General features: G+C 44.9%; 1 protein-coding gene across 1 annotated transcript; it reads left to right on the top strand.

Moving 5' to 3' along the window:
* The first annotated feature begins 847 nt into the window (after window positions 1–847).
* keap1a (kelch-like ECH-associated protein 1a) lies at window positions 848–16,549 on the top strand. Its single transcript, XM_030117422.1, has 12 exons — window positions 848–1,200; window positions 6,270–7,113; window positions 8,201–8,400; window positions 8,486–8,642; window positions 10,106–10,198; window positions 10,505–10,651; window positions 10,824–10,930; window positions 12,023–12,152; window positions 12,236–12,432; window positions 14,545–14,750; window positions 15,464–15,640; window positions 16,208–16,549. Exons 2-12 carry the CDS (start codon window positions 6,901–6,903, stop codon window positions 16,408–16,410), a joined length of 1,830 nt encoding a protein of 609 aa, XP_029973282.1. The 5' UTR covers window positions 848–1,200; window positions 6,270–6,900; the 3' UTR covers window positions 16,411–16,549.
* The last annotated feature ends 4,596 nt before the right edge of the window (window positions 16,550–21,145 follow it).

Genomic DNA, 21,145 nt, shown 5'->3' with positions numbered 1-21,145 from the left:
ACACACTTCTTGTCTGGAAGTGGTTCCACAACACAAATCAAACAACATAAAGTAGAATCATGTTCACAGAGGATTTTCCCTCCAGTCGACTCAGCACAACTTTCAGTAGAATCAAAGGTCAGAATAATCACAAGTCACAACTGTATTAAAGGGAGCAGGACTGATAAACATTCAAAACGCCACAATAATACTTATCTAGTCAATCATACTTGAAGAGATGTAAAACTGTAATCACTCTGATAAATCGGCATGTTCAACATATTCCTCAGTGATTCTAACTCCTATGTAAAAATCTAAATATTGTATTTTTTCAACTGGTTAGTAGGATTTCTGTCCCAAATCATTAAGGTCTATATTTCCGGAAGTATTGAGTTAAGTGGAGCTGATCACATTTAAAAACTTACCTTAGAAGCCCTTGATGATAATCTCAGGGCATCTACATGAGATGATCTGTTTTTAAGGCTGTGCAATCCTCTAAATGCTTGGTGTTATTGTTGGACTTGATCTTTGCTGATTGACATAAAATACACACCAGCCAGGATGAGTCATCTGGGCAGAATAAGGAACTGAAAAAACGGGCAGATCCTGCGTCTGTTTTTTTTTTTCTTCTCCATTGATTCATCAAAGAAACTTTTCGGGACAGGAGGAATCCCTCACTACTAAAGTCCTGGTCTTCTGCTCAGAGCGCAGAAAGAGTGAAAGACACACACTCTCACACACACACGCTCCCTCAGGAGAGCTCTCACGCTGTGTGACTCATGTCGTCTGCGGAGCTGCGTCCCGTCCGGGTTGAGGTTCAACTTTCAGTTTGAGGAATGCTGCTGCTTCGCGTCTGAGCGCGCGCGCACCAACCGGCCGCGCGCCGTGGTGTGTTTGCAAGCGTGAAAAGTTGCACAGTCATGTTGGTGCAGGAATTCCTCCCCTCTCCTCCTCCTCTTCCGCTGGACTCCTGCCCGCAGCCGCTCGGAGCGGCGGGGACACACACCGCTTCGTCGTAATTTGCTCCTTTTGACGTGGATGACGGCAGATTTCGGGGTTTTTTTACGGGGCAGAAACTCCCGCCCGCCCCGGAGACCCGGAGACCCGGAGAGCGCACCGCGCGCCGCGCCGCGCCGCCGCGCTTTGGACAGGTCTGCGCGTAAAAGCTGCTCCGGGACCCGCGGAGAGGTTCGTCCCCGTGTTTGGACAGCTGTGGTTCAGGTGAGCGGATCCGCAGCCGGACGCGTTCAGAAAGTGGCGCTGACAGGCTGAATGGACGCGCCCTGTGGGCAAAATCACCGTCAAACTCGGACGCGCTCCTCGTGAGTTCACGAAAACACTCGTGACACTGCATGTTTTGTTTTGTTTCTTTTTCAGTCGACAGCAATATTCACACACACGGCCGTCCAAGTTGTTGTTTTTATTTTAGTCTGCGTCGATATACATGCATTTCCTTGTGTGCGCGTCCACGTTTAAAGGGGAATTAAAAGTTTGTCTTTTTTTTATTTCTTCACGATAAGTTTGAACGCAGCTGATTTCAGCTGTTTGGTGTTTTATTCAAACCTGTAATTTCTTCCGAAACCTTCTCCTGAGTGTTTGATTAAGTGTGAATCACAGACATTTCTGAGAGATTAGTCAGCTCTGCAGTAGTTGAACTCAGTAGCCTGAAGTTTCCAACTTCACAGGTGAAACTGTGAAACACTGCATGCATGAAGTTCACGTTATTGTCCTCAAAACTCCTTTAGTTATGCAGAAAACAAACTGATTATGAAGAACGGCTGGTTAAATTAGACAGGAATAAGCCAGAAAACGAAGTGATAAATCAAAAAAATAGCAACAAGAAAACATGCATTCAAGTCATTTTTCCATATGGCTGCACCAAACTGACTCTACAAGCATTTTAAATATTACAGAATGTCCTTGGAAAATCTGCAAACATTACATTTGTGGTATTTTTACGTCAAAATAACAACAAATCAGATGGTGATGTTAAGTTTAACCCAATCCTCAGACTAAATGATCTAAAGTAACCAGTGTTCGTTCATTCTTAAGACTACAGGCCTTCCTTTTTTAAGTCAATTTGCAATTTTTAAAGGGTTTAAACGTCATATTGGCTAAAAATATATTTTATGACCGTTCCTTTACTATCTTCTGCAGTTTATGTAACAATCTGTGGGCTGTTCTAAATATAGCAGCTTGAACTCTGATAATTTGAAGGACTTTGAGAGTGGCGGCATGGCGGTGTAGTGGTCCACGCTCAGGCCTCACAGTGACGCCATTCCCAGTTTGAGTCCAGTTGGGGGCTTTTCTGCGGCCGTATTTGAAGTGAACCTGTCTGAATTGCCTTCAGGTGTGATTGTTGAGAATGTTTGTGACTGTTGTGTATCACAACCTGCAGTCAGGTGGGTTCAGCTCCAGCGCCATGCGACCTTGAACTGAATAAGACGGTTTAGAAGGTGGATAAAGCACAAATCTCTCAAAAATACATTTTAGAATAGCTGTATTTCTGATATCTTAACTGTTTCATCACGAGACTCTTGTTGTTCCACATTGTGAGGGTCACTTCAGGTAACGCTCACTGCAAAAACTTGAACTCCTTTCGATCAGACGGTATTTCAGTAACTGGAAGACTGTGGTTCAAGCCTTTAACACAGTTAGTCTCCCTAATGGAGCCTTTTGAGTGCAAAGACACTTTTGTCAGCAACTTTTTGACCCCGAGTAAGACGATATCTCCGATGACACGGCAGAAAAGCGCGTGTCGGGGCTGTTGCACAAGTTGTGCAATCATCGCAGCTCAGCAGTTTTTAGGCAACGTGTTTTAAACGTGTTTTGTGCAGAGTCCAGCGGTCGGCCTTCTGACGGACAGTCTGTCCCGTGTGTGACTTGCCAACCGAAACAGTTTGTCAATAGTTAACGTTCCTTCTCTTTGCCCCGCTTGCTTCATCTTATAAATTCTGCATTAATCCAATCCTGTGATTTATGAAAAACAAACAGCCCCGGTGCCAAAATCAATGTTACAACAGTTGTGTCATTGTTATTTATCTACAGGGCTTGTTTTTTTTTTTCTTCTTGATCAGTCTCAAAGAACCTTTTGTGTGAATTTACATTCTCCTGCTGTTTTGTCTGAAGCAGTTTCCATATTTACTCCTAACAGTCATTATTCATATACACTGGACTGCGGAGCAGGCCTTCCCGAATCAAATATCCACGACACTCTTCTGTATTTCAGCACCGCTGTGGCAGACTGAACCAAGGCTTTAGGAGTGACCATGCTTTGCAGATTGTTTACATATTAATTCCACTGTTAAAAGCCGGATCAGTAATGAAGGACAGGCTGATAAATCCGAGCACAAAGGCTCTTTATGGTCAACCATGCAGCTCTGCTTCATTTTGACTCATACTCCACTTCCTCTGTCATGTCTTTTGATAAATATAAGCATTTGTCTTCTTTTTTTATTTTTTTTCCCAAGCACTGATTTCCCTCTTTTACTCTGCAAATGTTCCCTAAATCTCTCTTCGGTGGAGCAGCGTTTCCACGCTCTCCGTCTGAGCCTGGTCATATGACTGTTGGGGTGAGATGTGAGGCGGCTTGGGGCAGATTTGATTGTGCAACTCGGCAGCGAAAGCTGCACCGCTTCACTCCGAATCACCTTTCGCTTTGTTCAGGGAAACATCCAGGCGTGGGGCGATAACTTCATTTTTTCAAATTTATGCTACAGAGAAGGAAAAAAAAAAAAAAAACCAAACTGGTGATTTTCTAGAAAGAATTATGAAAGTGTCTGCATGCTTCGTCCCTTACATGCTTGAAATTCATCTGCAGCATTAAAAGGGTTATTGATTTTTGGTGGCTCTTACACAGATAAATGAACTGTGGCGAACAGCCGGGATAAGAAGTCTTCTCTTGCTCTCCGGCTCAAGAGCTGATTTGTTCTGCTCGGAGCTGCAGCCGAGAGTGATATTCTGTGGAATGCAGGGGTTTAGTGTCTGCTGGACGAGCGCTATGGTCTCTGCTCACTTTTTACTGTAAAGACGCCGCCTTTCAGCGTGAACTGACGGAAGCTACCAACAGTTAGAGGATCTATTAAAATCTGCAGTGAAATACAAATCGAAACGGAATATTTCCGAATATTACAGGAGATTACAGGATGGTGGAGTTAGCAGAGAAAGAAAACGCTCCTGCAGTACACCATGTAATAACCATTAAATGACTTTGTCTCATGCTGAAGCCAACAACAGGTTTGTTCCCAAGATAATTGGAAGTGTTGTAAATTAGTGAATAGTCACAAATTGCTTTCCTGTCAAATGTAGCTGTGTTCCAGTAATGACTAGTTTTTCATGTGATCACTGATAACTGCTTTAAAAATGACATTTTATTGTGACACAGATGCAGTAATGTAGACAGAACCCAGGATCTGATTCGGTCTTTTTAACTGTCTTTAAGCAGCGTTGCCAAGTAGGAACTGTAGAATAATTGCACCTGAGATTCAAAATTTGAAAAAAAATGCCCAGTTTTAAGGAAGGATCAATTATAGTAATTTTTTTTAATAGCATCACTCAAAGCTTTGTAGCATCAATACAGAATATAATCGGAGCCTCTTGTGAAAACAAAGTCTTCCTTAAACTAATATTTCTCGAAGGCAACGTCGTCTGTGTTCCCGTGAAAGCAGATATTACGTTACCCGATTTAATTCAAAGCTGAGTTTTATGGATATCTGCTTCAGCAGCGCTTTGTCAGACATCACTATTCCTCCACGACAACTGCTGGGATTTTAACTCGTACTCAGGGGCGCTTTAATCGACGAGAATCTAATGAGACTCTTAATTAGAGATTTTATTATTTATTTTTTTTTAGTAGACACAGATGCACCATTTAAACCTATGTAATTATTTTAAACGGACATACAGGGCCTACAGAATGTCTCCTCCAGGTACCCGTGTGGAATCATAATAAACCAAAGCATTTTTTTTTCTTTCCTCCTCTCAATGTTTTAAAGGAGGAGCTACAGACCATAAAAAGCAGAAGCAAGTTTGTTCGGATATAGTATTACTGCGGCAGTTAACTTTAACTTCACTGCTCTGAAACGTGACGTTTCCCTAAATGATCAGCATTAGCGAATGTCGCGTGATGACATGAACCTGCTTCTGTGCTGCCTCCCGGCCCGGACCGTGATTCGGAGGCCCGGCCTGAAGTGGCCGCTCGGGGACGGCTTCCCCTCCATTCATGCTTTCTCACCCTTTAAACAGTGTTAGTGTGTGTTTATCAGCCGTCTGCAGAGTCTCAGTCGCTCCTCTGTGAGTCACTCGCTGGCTGTTAACGGCCCGGGCCTTTTGAAGTGCACCGACCGGGGGGGAAGAGAGGAGTTTGAAGTGGAGCGCATTATCAACTTTAACAAGGGAACAAACAGCTGCTTGTGGCCCTGATAAAGCTGCAGTGATTGGCTGATAAATGGTTCACAAGTTATCTCCGTAATCAATTAATTTATGGACCGTGTTCAATAAAAAAGGCAAACACTTTAAAGTTCTTGGCACGCGAGACGTCTGCTGGGGGTTTTTTTTGCTATTGTTTTGTTATTAATTTAGCATTTCCCGGGGTAATTATTGATATTTTTCTAACATTTTTGCCTGATTTCCAACACAACATTAAATAGATTTCTTAATCCGTCTTTCTTTTTTAAAAAATCTACACTAAACATCAAGTCGGGGACTGAATCTGGTTCAGCTGCTCCCTTCTGAGTTCGCCTCAGTGCATCATGTGACCTGCATGTTTGATTTAACACAAGTTGTTTGCTGGAGCCCGTGCTGGTGGGGGCTGGGGGGTGTTTTCACAGTGTTGGGATTCGAACCAGCCACTTTCCAGCCAGACGCTTGCTTCCCTCACGCTCGGGCCGCTGCCACTCCCGTCGATCATTTCATAACAATAAAGAAATAAATCTATTTGTAGTACGGCTGGTATTTAAATGAGCATTGCCCAAGATTTTCAGACTGTGTTTGCGTATTTTGCCAAAACAGTGAATCATTTGGAGGCAGGTTGTGAAACATTAAAGCCTCCTTAAAGTTTTTGAACAACACTGCTTCAATGAATAAGTCCAAAATAAAACTTTTCTGGTGAGCGCCGTGGGGTCAGATCAGTTCTGCTTCTGCTGTAGGAAGTGAAACTTGAAGTGTGCAACACACGCACACACACACACACTACAAAAAAACAGCACGCTCTCGTGAGGTTTTGATTCTGTTCAATTCATTTTAAAGTCTCCCAGCTTTCCTGACCTCCTCTGTTTCTCTGTCTCTTGCAGGACAAGCGTCACAACAAAGAGGCTAAAGAACTCTCCTCTCCAGCCGACTCCACTTCCCCCTTCAATGGCCGAGGACTCGCTCAAACTTCACAATGGATTACCGCGCCAACAGTGAACGCTGTAAAATCCCGACCGACCAGGATTTAATGATGGCGGCTTGACTCATGCTTCGGGAACACTCTGACACTGGCACGAACGCTGTCAGTCATGCTGCAGCCGGGAAAATGCGGGCGAGGGCGTGTCCTGTGGTTTACAGTCCGTCTACAGTATTGGTGCAGGGAGACGCATGACATGAACTTATTAGCCGCAGCGACTGGCTTTTCCTCTCGACGCCTTGCTCCGCCTGCTGGCTGTGAACATGACCACAGCTGGTTGGTGCTCGCGTGCTGATCGTGTCCCTGGTTTGTCTGGAGATCTCTGCTCGTTGAATGGATATTTACTCTAAAATGATGGAAGTGGAGGTGGCGAGGACATCTTCACGCTGGAGCCTGTTTGAACCGAAAGGATTATGTTTGCTCCAAAAATAACCCCAATGGGATAAAAACTCTTCGAAAGACTATTAAAGGACTATTCATAAGGACCCGGAAATACTAAATCTGGAGTGACCCCCCCCTCCCATACCTTCTGCAGGATGCACTGCTCCATGAGGAAGAGACGTACCACACGCGACCCCGACTTCACCGCCGTCGTGGTTCCGTCCATGCACGGCTCCGGGTATCTGGACTACACCGTGGAGAACCACGCGTCCAGGTCCATGAAGGTCATGGATGAGTTCAGGCATCAGGAGATGCTGTGTGACTTAGTGCTGCACGCCACATACAAGGAAAGGACGGTGGACTTCAAGGTAAAGGATCAACCACCGGGAGCTTTTTTTTTTACCTTTAAGGGTTTCTCTGATTATACAAAGCAATGCATTCATGCAATCGGAGTATTTACAAAAGCCCGAAAAGGGAAAAACTGAGCTGAGACCAACATAAAACAGATGTGCATGTGTAATGTGTTGAAACAAGTGCAGGTTCAGAATCTCCGCTCGGCTTCCTAAGGCCTCAGTCTGCAGGAGGCGCGGCTCTGACGTGTGTTCTCGGTAATGACGGCATCATGAGCAGCGTCACCAAGTTTATTGGTGTCAGTGAACCGAGAGAAGGGCTGGTCAGGCTGCCAGCTGCTCATTGGGTTTCAGATACACGTGGAACTTGGACCGACTGCGGTTCATACAAGGTGACGAATTCCAGAACTGTGATTTCCATTCAGGAAAAATATTATTTATCAGTCCTGGAAAAAAGGAAACACAAGTTTAAGCTAAAAATCGTAAAGCATTTTATTTATAAAGCTTTTGGAGACCTCAGAAATGCTTTGTTGCTCAAGCATTTGAGGTGTTGTTTCAGTGCTTTTGTCCACAGGTGACGATGGTAGATTTATTGATTTCTTAGAAAATGTGATCTGAACAATAGCCTACTGTCACATTCACTACGCTGCTCATGCTCCAGTGCTTAGAATAACATTATTTGTCTTCAAATAAAAACATATCGCTACATAAGAGCAGGGTGGCCGGCCTGATGTAACAATTAATCACTTCTCGAAGCAGAAATCTGTCTTACATGACTCCTGTAGCCGTTCATCACGATAAAGTGATTGCGGCTGTAGCTGTGCGTACCTGCAGGTAAGACCATTTCATAACCCTCTAAGTACTTTAAGTATGCCTGTCACATGGACACGCTAATAGCCGAATGGAAAAACTCTTTGAATAACCTGGATGATAACCGGGGGTCAGAGTGCAGGTCGGTCAGTGTTCAGGAAATAAAAAGTGGCCTACTAATCTTCAGCTCTCTTTGTAGCAGAGCTCCACGGTTCACACCCAGTTTCATTCCAACTTCAGCGTATTGCCCAAGGACATTCCCTTTGGTAATCTTTTTGTTTTCTCATTTTCTCAGGTGCACAAGGTGGTGCTGGCCTCGTGCAGCCCGTACTTCAGAGCCATGTTCACCAGTAGCTTCAGGGAGCGCAGCGCCTCGGAGGTCAGCCTCCCCGATACCTGCCCCCAGGTGTTGGGGAAGCTCATCGACTTTGCGTACACGTCGCACATCACGGTGGGAGAGCAGTGCGTCCTGCACGTTCTGCTGGCCGCCATGAGGTGAGCGTACCTGAAACGCAAAGTTTAAAAACGCGATCAGTCGCTGAAAACGGGAGGTTTTATTCTGCTTCTCGCTGATTTTTAGGTATCAGATTGAGGACGTGGCCAAAGCTTGCTGCGATTTCCTCACGAAGCACCTGGAGCCGTCCAACGTCATCGGCATCGCACGCTTCGCCGAGGAGATCGGCTGCACTGAGCTGCACCAGCGAAGCCGAGAGTACATCAATACACACTTCAGTGAGGTAAAGTGGGCGGATGGAGGTTTTTAGAATCCAGTCATGTCAGGCCACGCTGTTTCATAAATGCTTCTTTTGCTCACTAATGATCGAGTAAATAGAGAAGCAGCTCTTAATTCTCTTAAATTTGCTTTTAGTCCAGGTATAGTAGCAGTTAGTGGTTGTAGTTTTGTACAGGAAAACACACGGACACCATCACGGAGTAGCTTCAGGACTGTTTTGTTGGAAACACACTCGCCGTCGTCCCAGAGATTATAAACACAGCTGAAAAGAACACTTCAGTGCACCCATGTGGCTCCTTGGCATTAAAACTGAAAATGTAAACAACTTTCTCTTGCGCCGTGAGGAAACATGGATCGCTGAAAATTTAAAAGAATAAAGTAATTTATTAATAATCAGCCTCACAATGGTGCCATTGATGCTCGTTCATACAGATGCAATCCTGTTTATCTTGTCTGGAGAAAACGTCTGTGAGCATCTTGGCTCAGACCAGGTGATAATTGTGACTGACAGCTGAAATGTTAATGACTCATTAAAGAGCTTTCAGCACTGGAGAATGGCGTTATTATATCCTTTATTTAACCAGGTAAAGGCCTCGTTGAGATCTAAAATCTCTTTTCAAAGAGGGACATGGCAAAAATCTTTGATTTTGCGAGGCCAGTGGTTTTCAGTGTGAGGATGCTAAAGAGCTCGAGGAGGGACACCAACGCGATCCTTACTGCACCATGAGTCGGTTAGATAACGCGCCAGCACGCATTTTGATCTGTGAGCTGTTATTAGATCAGGCTTTTATAGTATAAAAGTTAGGTAAGTTGCATGCTATTGACTGTGTAAAGACTTTTCCAAATGTTTTATACTGAAAGCATCAAACTAGCGGGAAGGACAAAACTTTATATTATCAGGCGATTCCAACAGTTAGGAAGCTCTGCAGCATAAATTAAAACATGGCGTGGTTCGAGGGCCGAGCGGCTTCGAGCTCCTTGGCGCCGGTTTCATCCTCAGATACTTTGAACACTCGTAGCTGATTTATGTGAAATGAAATCTTTGAAGACGCGAGGTGATCATTAATACCTGTGCTCATTTAGATCGCTGACTGAGTTCTGCTGCTCTGGCACTCTGCGTTCACTTTCAGACTGTCTGTTCTCCATCAGCCTAAGTGCCTCCACTGTTGCGGTGCCAGATACTTGTTAAAGTGGTCACAATCCAAGGATACACCAGCCTGAACTGACGTTAAAGCTGATAAATGGCCATCGGTACAGCTACAGCACATTTTATCCTGGCTGGATTGCGTGTAGTTTGCAGTGAGTCTCCTAACGCAGCAGTTTTTTTTTTTTGTGTCTTTTCTTGCATTTATTGAAGTCTGAGATAGAGCTCGAGAGATGTTAGTCCCATCTGTAATGTTGATCTGTAAAACAACGCATAAACAAGGATAAGGCGTCGCCTTGAAAGAATCTGTTCGTGTTTTCCAGGTGACCAAAGTAGACGAGTTCTTCAGCCTCAGCCACTGCCAGCTGCTGGACCTCATCAGTCAAGAGAGTATCAAGGTGCTATGTGAGTCTGAGGTACGTAGCGTTAGATTGAAATTAATAAAAATTAAAAAACTATTCAGATTTTCTTTGTTTTTAAGTGTTTATGTGAACTGATTTACAATAGTGTTTCCTCTTGTGGGTGTTTGGATATGTGATGATGCCTGTGACCATTACATTCACAGTTATAGTCAAAGAAAAATGTACGTATTTAAGAAGGATCAGAGGCTGAATTTGGCCTGCACAGTTCAATCCATCCATCTTCGTGTGTTCACATGAGATTATCTTTAATATTGTCATTAAAGTCCAGGTGTTGATTTGTTTCTGTAAAATCCTCCTCAGGTGTATAAGGCTTGTACAGACTGGGTTCGCTGGGACATGGAGGGCAGATCGCAGTATCTCCACGCCCTCCTCAACGCGGTTCATATCTACGCACTGCCGCCAAAGTTCCTGAAGAACCAGCTCCTGTCCTGCCCCATCCTGAGCAAGGTAGAGCACAGCTGGAGCGCTTCTTATACAGATGTTTTCTCTCTCCACAGTATGATGGTACACATCTGGTATGCTTTGAGTAAAAAAACAAGCTCTTCCAATAACTTTTTGCTTATTTAATTAACATTCCAGGATTGACTTTTTTTTTTCTTGTGCTTTATTTTAACTCCAGGCGAATTCCTGTAAAGATTTCCTGTCTAAAATATTCCAGGATATGACAATAAGGAAGCTTCCTCCTGCACCTCTTCGAGGAACCCAGCTCATCTATGTGGCCGGCGGGTAGTTATATATATATCTTTTATTATTGTAAAATGCTTTGAAGGACACGAAAAACTTAATAAAGAAACTTCGTGGACTGTTAAAAATCGCTTTCCTCCATGACGGCGGTTGCAGTTTGTGTCGATGCTGAGCTGAACAGTCTCACATCACTGGAAAATGTTTTGAACGCGGCCTCAAAATCAAAACCTCTCAGATAATCTCAGGCGAAATTGATGATGATTGGTCTTTAAAAGCTGAATTTATGGCAGGGCTCCTGGGCAATACTTCATTAGGAACACCTGCAGGTGCTTCTAAAACAGCTGATTAATGCTTCTTCTTTTTTTTTTCCAATAAGTGTTTGATAATCTGTTAGATCTTCCTGAAGGCAATATTTAAAATTCTCCCTACATTTTTGTGGGCTTTTTATGATATTGATTGTTCCAGACTAACTACAGGATAAGTCTTCCCCTCTGTCCCAGTAATGAGCCCTGACTCTGCTTTATCACCTCAGCTGCACCCCATCAATTCAGGAAGTGAGTCGGTTTGCCACCCAGTGGCTGTTAGCGGGCGACACTCTCCGTCTTCTTTACTGAGCTGTTCTCCGGGCTCACGTCCGGACTCTTCCTCCCCCCCCCCTCTGATTTATCAGCGGGCGGCTTAAAAGCCGTCTAACTCGCAGTTCTTCAGAGGACACGGGCCACGATGCGGCCCTCGCTGGATTCGCTCGTTTTACTGGAAAAGTTAAACAACCTTCAAGGAACAAGTTAGTTTTCGGCTTTGACTTTCTTTGAAACCTTCCTGGTAGATTTAATGATGTTGTTACTGTACTTCATGGACCTTTTTATGGGATCATGTCGTTGCAGAGGCGCAGATATAAACAGATGTTCGGTATGTATGTCGCCGACATGGAGATAATGACTGAATATTCCTTCTTAACGACGCACTTTGTGAGACAGACTCGCGTAGATGCAGTTTAATTGGCTCTCTCTTTTGCTGTTCCGGGAAAGATAGCGTTTACTTTTTTTTTCACTAAAGTGAACACAGTCATTTCTATTTAAATTTCTAATCATCCATCTTTGTTTTGTTTTTGGTTTTTTTTCCTTCTGGGTTCAGATACCGGCAGCATTCTCTGGCCACGATGGATGCTTATGACCCCAGGAGGAACGTGTGGCTGAAACTGGCCGACATGGGGACGCCGTGCAGCGGCCTGGGGGCCTGTGCGGTGTTCGGCCTGTTCTACACGGTCAGTGGAAACAGCTTAGATAACGTCCAAGAGTTGGAGTTACTTACTTACTTATTAATCCGTGTTTTTTTTTCTGCGTCCAGGTTGGAGGCAGGAACTTGTCCCTTCCGAACAACACCGAGTCCAACGCCCTGTGCTGCTACAACCCCATGACCAACCAGTGGAGCCAGCGCGCCTCGCTCAACATCCCCCGGAACCGAGTCGGGGTGGGCGTGGTGGACGGCTGCATCTACGCCGTGGGCGGCTCCCAGGGCTCGGTTCATCACAACACGGTGGAGAGGTGAGACGTCTCGGAAGCGATAGCTGTATATGTGTGTGTGTATGTATTTATTTCTTAACTAGGCACTCAGGCAGTAATTTGATTTTAATGGCATTTTATTTACTAGGATGAAGGTAATGAGGAGTGATTTTTTTTCCTTCTTCTTCCTCCCTGTACACACACACTGTTAGATTAAGTGCAGTTATTTCAGCGCGGGTGTGAATAATGGCACGAGAGGGATGGAATGAATAGCTGCCATTAGACCTAAAGAGCAGTCGAGAATTTTTTCTTTTTCTTTTTTTTTTTTTTTTTCTGGTATTAGCGTAATTATACGACAACACCGTCGCTTTTTTTGAACATGTTGAGGCAAACTTCTTAGGAATGTCAATCTGGTTGGGAATGCCGAGCGTCTCGTTGCTGCCGGGAGGAGTTGAAACGCCGTCGGTCGTCGCTTTCAATCAATTACCAACAAAAAAAAATCTGGAGTTTCAAAATGACTGTGTTGATACAAATATCTTCTTGTTCCATTTCTAAGGAACTCCGCTTCAAATGTGACCTTAATCCTTTTTTATATATATATATTAAAAGGTATAGTTTTCTAAAAGATGCTAGTCACAAGAGAATTATTACAATTCATCTGATGCCACTTGAAAGCCATCTCCTGAGGAGCTGCTAAATATAATGAAAGCTGATAAAAACAGTTGAAATGAAAATTCAGTGTGAAACGCATCAAAGGAGATTAGAGCATTTATAGTAATAGCAGTTGGCAGAAAAGGCTTTTTTTTTTCCTCCTTACTCTGTTTCCCAAATGAATCCACGCAACTCACAAGAGACCCAGCAGGGAGTCGTTCCTCGCTGCTCAACGGAGATTCCGCCTTTTTTTTTTATTTATTTTTTTTTCCCCGCTGCAGATGCAAATGTTAATATTTTCAGTGTTGAAGGTGCACGATCACTTGTCAGCAAGAGGACTTTCATTTAGCGGCGGTCCAGTGAAAGGCGCGTTGCCAGCACCGGCGGTGAGGTGATGTAACATCGGCCGCCCTCCTATCAGCGGTTTACAGCTGGAAAACACCCAGAGCCAACAAGCGAGCCCACGTCCCCGTAATCATTAGCCACAGTGAAAACACGCCGTGCGACCGCTCGCTTTCCTTCATGCGGTGGGTTTTTGGGGGCCGGTGTGCGTCCGTTTGGTGCAGTGGGTCACCTTCAAGACCAGCGCTGGCGGTTCGATCCCCCATCTCGCCTTGTGCGTGCGTCAAATGTTAAATTTTGGGTGGGTTTTTTTTTCTTCTTTTCACAAATACCTGTAACACAGTTCTTTTTTTTAATCTCAGAAGTGCATCTGCTTTTCAGCCATCTGCTTTCTTTCCTTTTGCTGTTTTTTTTTTTTCCCCCACCAGAGGCTAAAATTATTCCGATTATTTAATGCCTGAAAATAGCTGACATTGAAATAATTACTCATATAAAACTTACGGACAGACCAGTCACATCAACTTTAAATGTATTCTTAACTTATTCCATTTTTGTTGATTGCGCTTTCGCACGAGCAAATAAATGTGGATTAATCAGGAAATGATATGTTCAGCCAATCAAATCTAAATGTGGAACCGTAAGCCCCTGCAAAACCACAATTTATCTAAATTTAGCATGTTAATTTGTGAACTGTGGAGGTGTCGGTCTGCATTTCGTATTCTTCCAGCTGAATGAGGCTCAGTGTTTCCTTCCTGCCTCGAACTCATAAAACCGGTGAAACCACAGACCTTTGGGCTCAGTTCGTTCCAAAGACAACACAGACGGGAGTGAGAAACGCGTCTGCTGGACGGCGCGTCCGCCTCCCCGTCCCCGAGCGATCGCCACGGTGTTACAACATGTTTGGCTTCCAATAAACCTCGTCAATAGTTGCCAAACATGGTCGCCAGCTTAACCTAATCCACTTAAAGTTGACTGGCTTGTGGAGACTGAGAAGGTTGCGGCGTGCGACCGCTCCCCCCCCCCCCCCCCCTCCCCCGAATGGTTTTAACGTCTCCCGGCTCTGATGCATTAATGTGATTATTTGAATTGATTAATATGTAATGTCGTTAGTCCACTGTCAACAGATTACTGCACAGCGAGCGACGGCTGTTTGCCTTGCAGGTGGGATCCGGAGTCGAACCGCTGGTCGTTCGTCTGTCCGATGTCGGTGGCCCGCCTGGGGGCCGGCGTGGCGGCCTGCGGGGGGGCGCTCTACGTCGTCGGGGGATACGACGGGCAGAACCGCTGGAACACGGCCGAGAAATACCAGCCCGACACGAACACCTGGCAGCAGCTGGCGCCCATGGGCGCCGTACGCAGCGGACTGGGTGAGTTTATCGAGCTAATTGATTCCTGTGTAACTTTAAATAAATAATACGGTTTTTTGTTCATTTCCCCGTGTCAACGTTTGACACAACGTCATAAGTTTTGGGGGAAAAGTTTCTCACACTGTCAAAAAAACTGTAAAATCCATGCTGATCAGCTGATTCTCCATTACTTCTTAACAATTCACAGCAACCTGTGTTTATAATGATCCGATTTTTTTGACAAAAAACTAAATTCTTAAACCACATCTGAGCGTCTTTGTCGGCGTCTGCTCCGCTCGCCCACCTGCCCGCTCGGCTCTGCCGCTGAAAGGCCGTCTGACTCGCGGAGCCTCGAGTCTCCGCCTGGAAGCCTCTCTTTTGTTGTTCCTCAATGGAGCGGCGAGCCGCCAGAGGCCGGGCCATCTGCAGTGTCCCTCTCGGTCTTTAAGAGGAAACAAAATGTCCAGTTAGTTTCCAATGCCAATGCAATTCATGAATATGGATGAAGAACACAGCAAAAAAACAAATCACTTTGGATCTTTGGTGTTTTTTTGGACTGAAACTCGCATTTCATTGTACAGAATGTTCAATTCTAGGTGTCAATATGGAAAATATTGAGAATATGGAAAATAAACTGACGATTCATGACGTTATATTCGCTCTTCTTGAGCGAGTGTTTTTAGAACTTTTAAAATAAATGGTTGCGATGGTTAAAGTGAAGCTTTCCTTCCCAGGATTGGTGTGCCTCAACTCCTACCTGTACGCCATCGGGGGCTACGACGGGCGGAGCCAGCTGTGCTCGGTGGAGCGCTACAACACGGCGCGGAACGCGTGGGAGCCGCGGGCGCAGATGCAGTACTGCCGCAGCGCGCACGGGGTCACGGTCTACCAGGGGCGCATCTTCGTCTTCGGTGAGTCAGAACCCCCCCGATTGTACGTCACTCCGAAGAGGAAGCGACAAACGGTGGTTTCCGTCTGGGTTGATAACACGCGCTTGATCGCGTGTTTAGCATCGAGATTTCACGTAAATATTGTGACATTCCCCGTTGGTGCAACACAAACCAGCGAAGGGATTTTATCACTCTGACTAGCAGGGAGTTAATTAACTGATGCTCTTTTGCTAAAAGTGTGATCAGCGCTCGGCTTTTTAAAGTTGCTCATTGACTCTGTGTTGTTTAATTAAACAGAGTAAAGTACGGTTCAGATGCGACGAGTAAACAGATCTACAGCAGGCAAATTAAACGCCAGAACGCATCAATGGATTCAATTGGGTGCAAAAAAAAAAAAAAAACAAATCTAGAATTTTTCCTCTTTAGAGAATCTATTTGCTCATCCGTTTATGAACTGAAAAATAAATTGTCTAAAGACAGAATAATTGAATTTAATTATTCGATGATACAAACCGCCGAACGGTCCCGTAATTTGTTCTCACGGCTTCATTAACCGCGCCGTCTCGTGTGCCTTGTGCGTCCAATCAGGAGGCTTCAACCAGCACGGCTTCCTGTCCAGCGTGGAGTGCTACTGTCCCGATAAGGACGAGTGGACGTACGTCACCGACATGCCGGTGGGACGCAGCGGCATGGGCGTCGCCGTCACCATGGAGCCCTGCCCTGGCAGCCTGCCGGAGGAGGAGGAGGAGGAGGAGGGGGGAGGACAAGAGGAGGAGGGCGCCGCGGCGTGACGTCTGATCTGAACTCTGTGGTGCCGCCTTTAAAAAACTCCTCTTATTAAAAAAAAAAAAAAAAACACTCAATAATGCAGTTGCACTGCATCGTGGGATTGGCCTGGAGTATATAAGAACTGCAAAGATGAAGAAATACATTCCAGCGTCTCCTGCGGATGAAGCGGCACGACGGCGACCTCACGGCGAATGAAGGCGGCACCGACGCAAACTCAAATTGTAGTTCTATTTAATTCAACATTGTCTTTCCTCAGCTGCTTTTAATCTCTTGTCATGTTCAGTTTCGTTTCTGAATTAACTTGGCGACCTTTGAACGGCCTCAGCCGTCCTGATTTCACATTCCTCCGTCTGCTTTGTGCCTTGAACTACATGTCTGCCTCTCTCCGGCCAAACGAGCACTTTTTGTACGTCACTGTGGTGTCAATGGAGAATTTTTTTTGTGTGTGTGTGTGTGTGTACAATCACTGTATTTTTTTTTTCTGAAAATACATTCATTAAACTGTAAATTATAGACACTTTTCTTTATTTGTTAGATTTGAAATGCTGCAGATGTGGCTCACTGACCTCTGATTCGGTCTGCTGAGATGCTTTAACTGACGGCGTCCGGATCCACTGTGTGACGGCACATACACTACCACTAGATGGTGGAATAAGTCCAAAAACAGATGTACACTTAAACATTAAAAAAAAAAGAAAAGAAATGTTATTTTTAATGCTCTCTTGGTTTGATGTGGAAAAGAAGTCCAGTGGCACTGACAGCTTAAGAATAACAAAGCAGAAGGGGGGGGAAAAAAAAAAAAAGGCTGTAAATCACTTCACTTGTTGCCACACAGTGACACATTCCTGCAATGATATAGGTAGATCTTGTGCAGTGGGGGCAATTATATCCTGAAAACAGGATATTTGTTTCCCCCTTCTTACACATCCGAATAATTAGCAGCGAGCGGAGCGCCTCTAACGAGCTTTTTATTCCGGCAGTCCGGTGAAGCCGCCGTGGCGTTAGTCATCAGCGGCAGACGTCACTTGTGTGTTTACCTCTCTCTCTCTCTCTCTCTCTCTCTCTGCACTGCTGTTCTCTATCTCCTCCATGGCTCACCTGCAATTATCCCAGCAGGCCGCCAAAAGAAGACGGCCGTGGACCGAGCTATTATTCAAATCAAGTCTCAGTCATCTCATCGCGTTTCGTGATAAGACATGTGATGGAGAGGGAAAAAGAAAAAGGAAGAAAAAAACAGAAAGCAACAAAGAGGAGGGAAATATCTTCTAATGTGCGTTACTGCTACTCTGGAATAAGAGGCTGGTGGATGATTAAGGTCTTGTGTTTTCCATTTTAATGCAGCTCAGATTTCATACTCGGGGATGTTTATGGAGCCTTCATCGCATTCATTATTGACAAAGCAACCTGTTGGGCGACGAGCAGAGATGGGAGTAGAGGGGGAGGAAGAAGAAGGAGAAGAAGGAGAGGAAGCGGAGTTCTGGTTGTGTGCTCGGGCCCAGGAGAGTGTGCGCGGAGACCAAATGAGCGAGCGCGCGGCTCTTACTCACTACTTGCAGCCCCGCACAAGAGCAAGTGACTCACATGGCCCATGCATGACGCAGGCGTCTTATAGGCGTTTGCACATGGATACACGAATACGTGTGAGTCCATACACAAACACGCTTGTTCTCTTATCCGTGACACACAAACGCACCCGCATATGTGCGTGCGTGCGTGCGTGCGCGCACGCCCGTGCAATAAAACAAAGCTGGCTGTCTCTTATTCACAGGCTGTGGAAGCAGATTTGACTCAATGTGTTCATTGTCTCATGAGGGGAGGGGAATAAAGACAGAGATGTAGCGCTGTACAGCCTGCCGTGGAGAATCAGCGCAGGGAAAATTAGTGTACATACAGATGCAGCCGCCGAACAAGTCCATCTTTTTGCATGAACAGTTTGCACAGCCCCAGGAGGAACCTGCTGGAGGACAGAATCCAGAGATGCGGGGACTGCTGCCATTTGTCAGAAGTGTGAAAGCAGTTTTGCTCAATAAATAATTTGGTCCAGAATCTGAAAGAAAAAGAAAAAGAAAAAAAAAACCCATGATTTTAACATTGTGGACACTGATAGATAAAAAACGCTCCTGGGAAACTCGGCGCGTGGCTGAAGATGCATACATTACGCCCAGCTCGTCACATTTGAATGTGAAAAGTGATATAATCTGCAAACCGGCTGATCTGATCATCAATCATTGCGTAACGGAGCTCACAACTACGCAGCACGCAGGATTAAAAAGTCTATAGGAGACTATAGGAGTCGATGGAAGCGCTGCGAGTGAAAAGTATGTGTGTGACACTGAGCTACTCAGCCCTTTTTCCAAGCCTGTTCAGGGTGAAGGAAGCCTGAAGGGGCCGAAGCAGCCTGTTCCATCACCCAGCATTACAATAGGGCTTATCCTGTTGGATATGGCTTATTCGGCCTTATTCAGATGTGCGCGCAGGCAGGAGGTGGGAATCAAGGCTCTATAGGATCTGGAGAGGTGGGGGGGCTTTAACGCCAGTGGGCCTATAGCGGGGCTGCGTGTAGGTGTGACCTTGGGAAGTGATGACCTCATCAACATCCCTGCCTGCAAAGCTAATCTGTTACATTCTGAAGGATGCTCCTGCGCCGGAGCCACCCATGAAGGTGACATTGGGCGAGTGGGCCGGTGGCGTGGAAACACCCCCACCCAACCAACAACGCGCACACGCAAACACATTCAAATAAGGATTACGGGCGCACGCACGCATGTGACTATACTGTACGTGCATGCAAATGGCGTGGAAACGCCCGCCGCCAGAAAGAGTTTCATAATTAAACCACTGCAACTGCACGAAAGTTTGGATGTAAAAACCCTCTCGTTTCACGTCAGCCGGCGATGACCCAGATGCCTGCAGCAGGTGTTTCAGCATGATGGAGGTGAGAAGGTCAGACTGCTGTCTCTAATCTGACCCCAAATAGGGCAGATTTTCTGTTCCGAGGCCAAAACGTGGAAAGTGAGCGCATTTATAACCTTGATTTTTATCAGAGAAATTTTTTTTTTGACTGGACAATTCAATTCAGTTTTTATCTAAAAAGCTGAAACTAGAGAACACAGTATAAGCTACTGTGAAGAAGGAGAAATCCAGTGGAAGAAACCTGCAAACCGTTTCAAAATCAGGTGAAATTATATTTGGACAGAAAGAAGCAGATGTGGAGTTTTTCTTTTTTGTGTGTGTGTGTGTTGTTTTTGTTTTGTTTTTACCTCAGAGCCTTCACTGGCCTGGATTAACTTTTGAAGTGCTACCATTTATTTACTACTGCATGGTCCTATGGTGTGTGCGTGAATATCACTGGCATCTTCTCCGCAAACAGATGCCCTTGGGCAAGGCACGTCCAGCTGATGCAGTGGAGCTAATCAGTGAAGAGCAACAGAGGACAGACTGGCAGCGCCGTTAGGATTGCTTGTGAGCAAAATGAGTGGGAAGCTGAGCATATATACATATATACTGAGCCAATATACCAGTGCATACTTTTTTTTTTTTTAAGCAATCACATGCTCTATTTAAGACCAGTGAACAAACAGTTCTGAGTGGCACTGGCTGAGGTTATTCCTCTATATTTGTCCCTTAGACTGATGTTCATTTATTTATTCACGTGTTTCGTACTGAAAGTTTCTATGCCGAGTTTAAGGATATTGTTTCTCTTGAATATAGGGCTTTTACAGCAAAAGCGGACGCATGGAAGTGCATGTGTTGTCGCACACCGCCCAGATCTTGAACATCATATCAACGACTTAATGGTGGTGTCAAACATAAGGCCCGGAGACCAAAACCGGTGGTGCCAGAGAGTTCAGTCTGTCTCAGATTCCTCATTCATTCACTGGATGGGGATCGCACTATTTTCAAAAGTATAGCAGACATAACACAAGACTGAGAGCCATCAGTGATGCAGCAGGGAGAGCCAGCTCCCTGACTGCTTGCAAAGTGGCATGAACCTGAAAGTCAGGCTGTGAGGGTAAATTTGTGAAAACATGCATGCTGAATGCTGCAGAAAGTGTGCAATCTAGCTTTTTATCTTTTAGCTGCTGTGGCAAGGGAGTTTCCCCACTTAGGGATTAAAAAGGTTATCTATCTATCTATCTATCTATCTATCTATCTATCTATCTATCAAACTAAACTTCCTTTTTGATCACAAAGAGAAACACTGGCACACACAGTAATGAGGATTTCTTATTTCCCACCAGATCTGTCAAAAAAAAAGCACAAAGTCAAGTCAATTGTTTCATTTTTAGAGGCAACGAAATTAAAAAAGAATTCCAGGAAGCAAATAGAGGACATCGTTTTTGGACACGTCAATGTAACTGCACCAGAAGAAACTTTTTTGGGGTATAATATTCAGACATCTATTAAAATGCAGACCTCTTAATGAACTTACAATGATCTTTGCACTGAAATGAAAGGAGGCATTTGGAAGTTGTGATTATTTACAGGTTATTGTGATATAATTTTCCTGGTCTGGCCCACTCAAGATTAAATCGGACCCTGAACTAAAGTTACTTTGAAGCCCCTTATGTACATTCTTGATACCTGCAAGAAGTAAACCTCCCACAGCTGGCATAAGGATTTCTCTTTCTTTTTTTTCATATGGTGGAAGTGAGTGTTGACAGAACAAGTGCACAAAACGATTTCAAAGTTTATTTTATCAGGACTTATATCCCTTTGGAGCACTGCATTGGCACT

Source organism: Salarias fasciatus, chromosome 19, assembly GCF_902148845.1.
Source record: "Salarias fasciatus chromosome 19, fSalaFa1.1, whole genome shotgun sequence".
NCBI lineage: Eukaryota > Metazoa > Chordata > Actinopteri > Blenniiformes > Blenniidae > Salarias > Salarias fasciatus.
Note: the sequence above shows the minus strand (reverse complement) of the source record. Positions and strands in the feature narration are given on the sequence as shown.

Excerpts from the sequence above, each read along its gene's own strand:
- keap1a (XM_030117422.1), top strand. The coding sequence starts at position 6,901 with ATGCACTGCTCCATGAGGAAGAGACGTACCACACGCGACCCCGACTTC. Across the intron at positions 10,652-10,823 it reads CCTGCCCCATCCTGAGCAAG|GCGAATTCCTGTAAAGATTT; the intron begins GTAGAGCACAGC and ends TTTTAACTCCAG. Across the intron at positions 14,751-15,463 it reads CGCCGTACGCAGCGGACTGG|GATTGGTGTGCCTCAACTCC; the intron begins GTGAGTTTATCG and ends TTTCCTTCCCAG.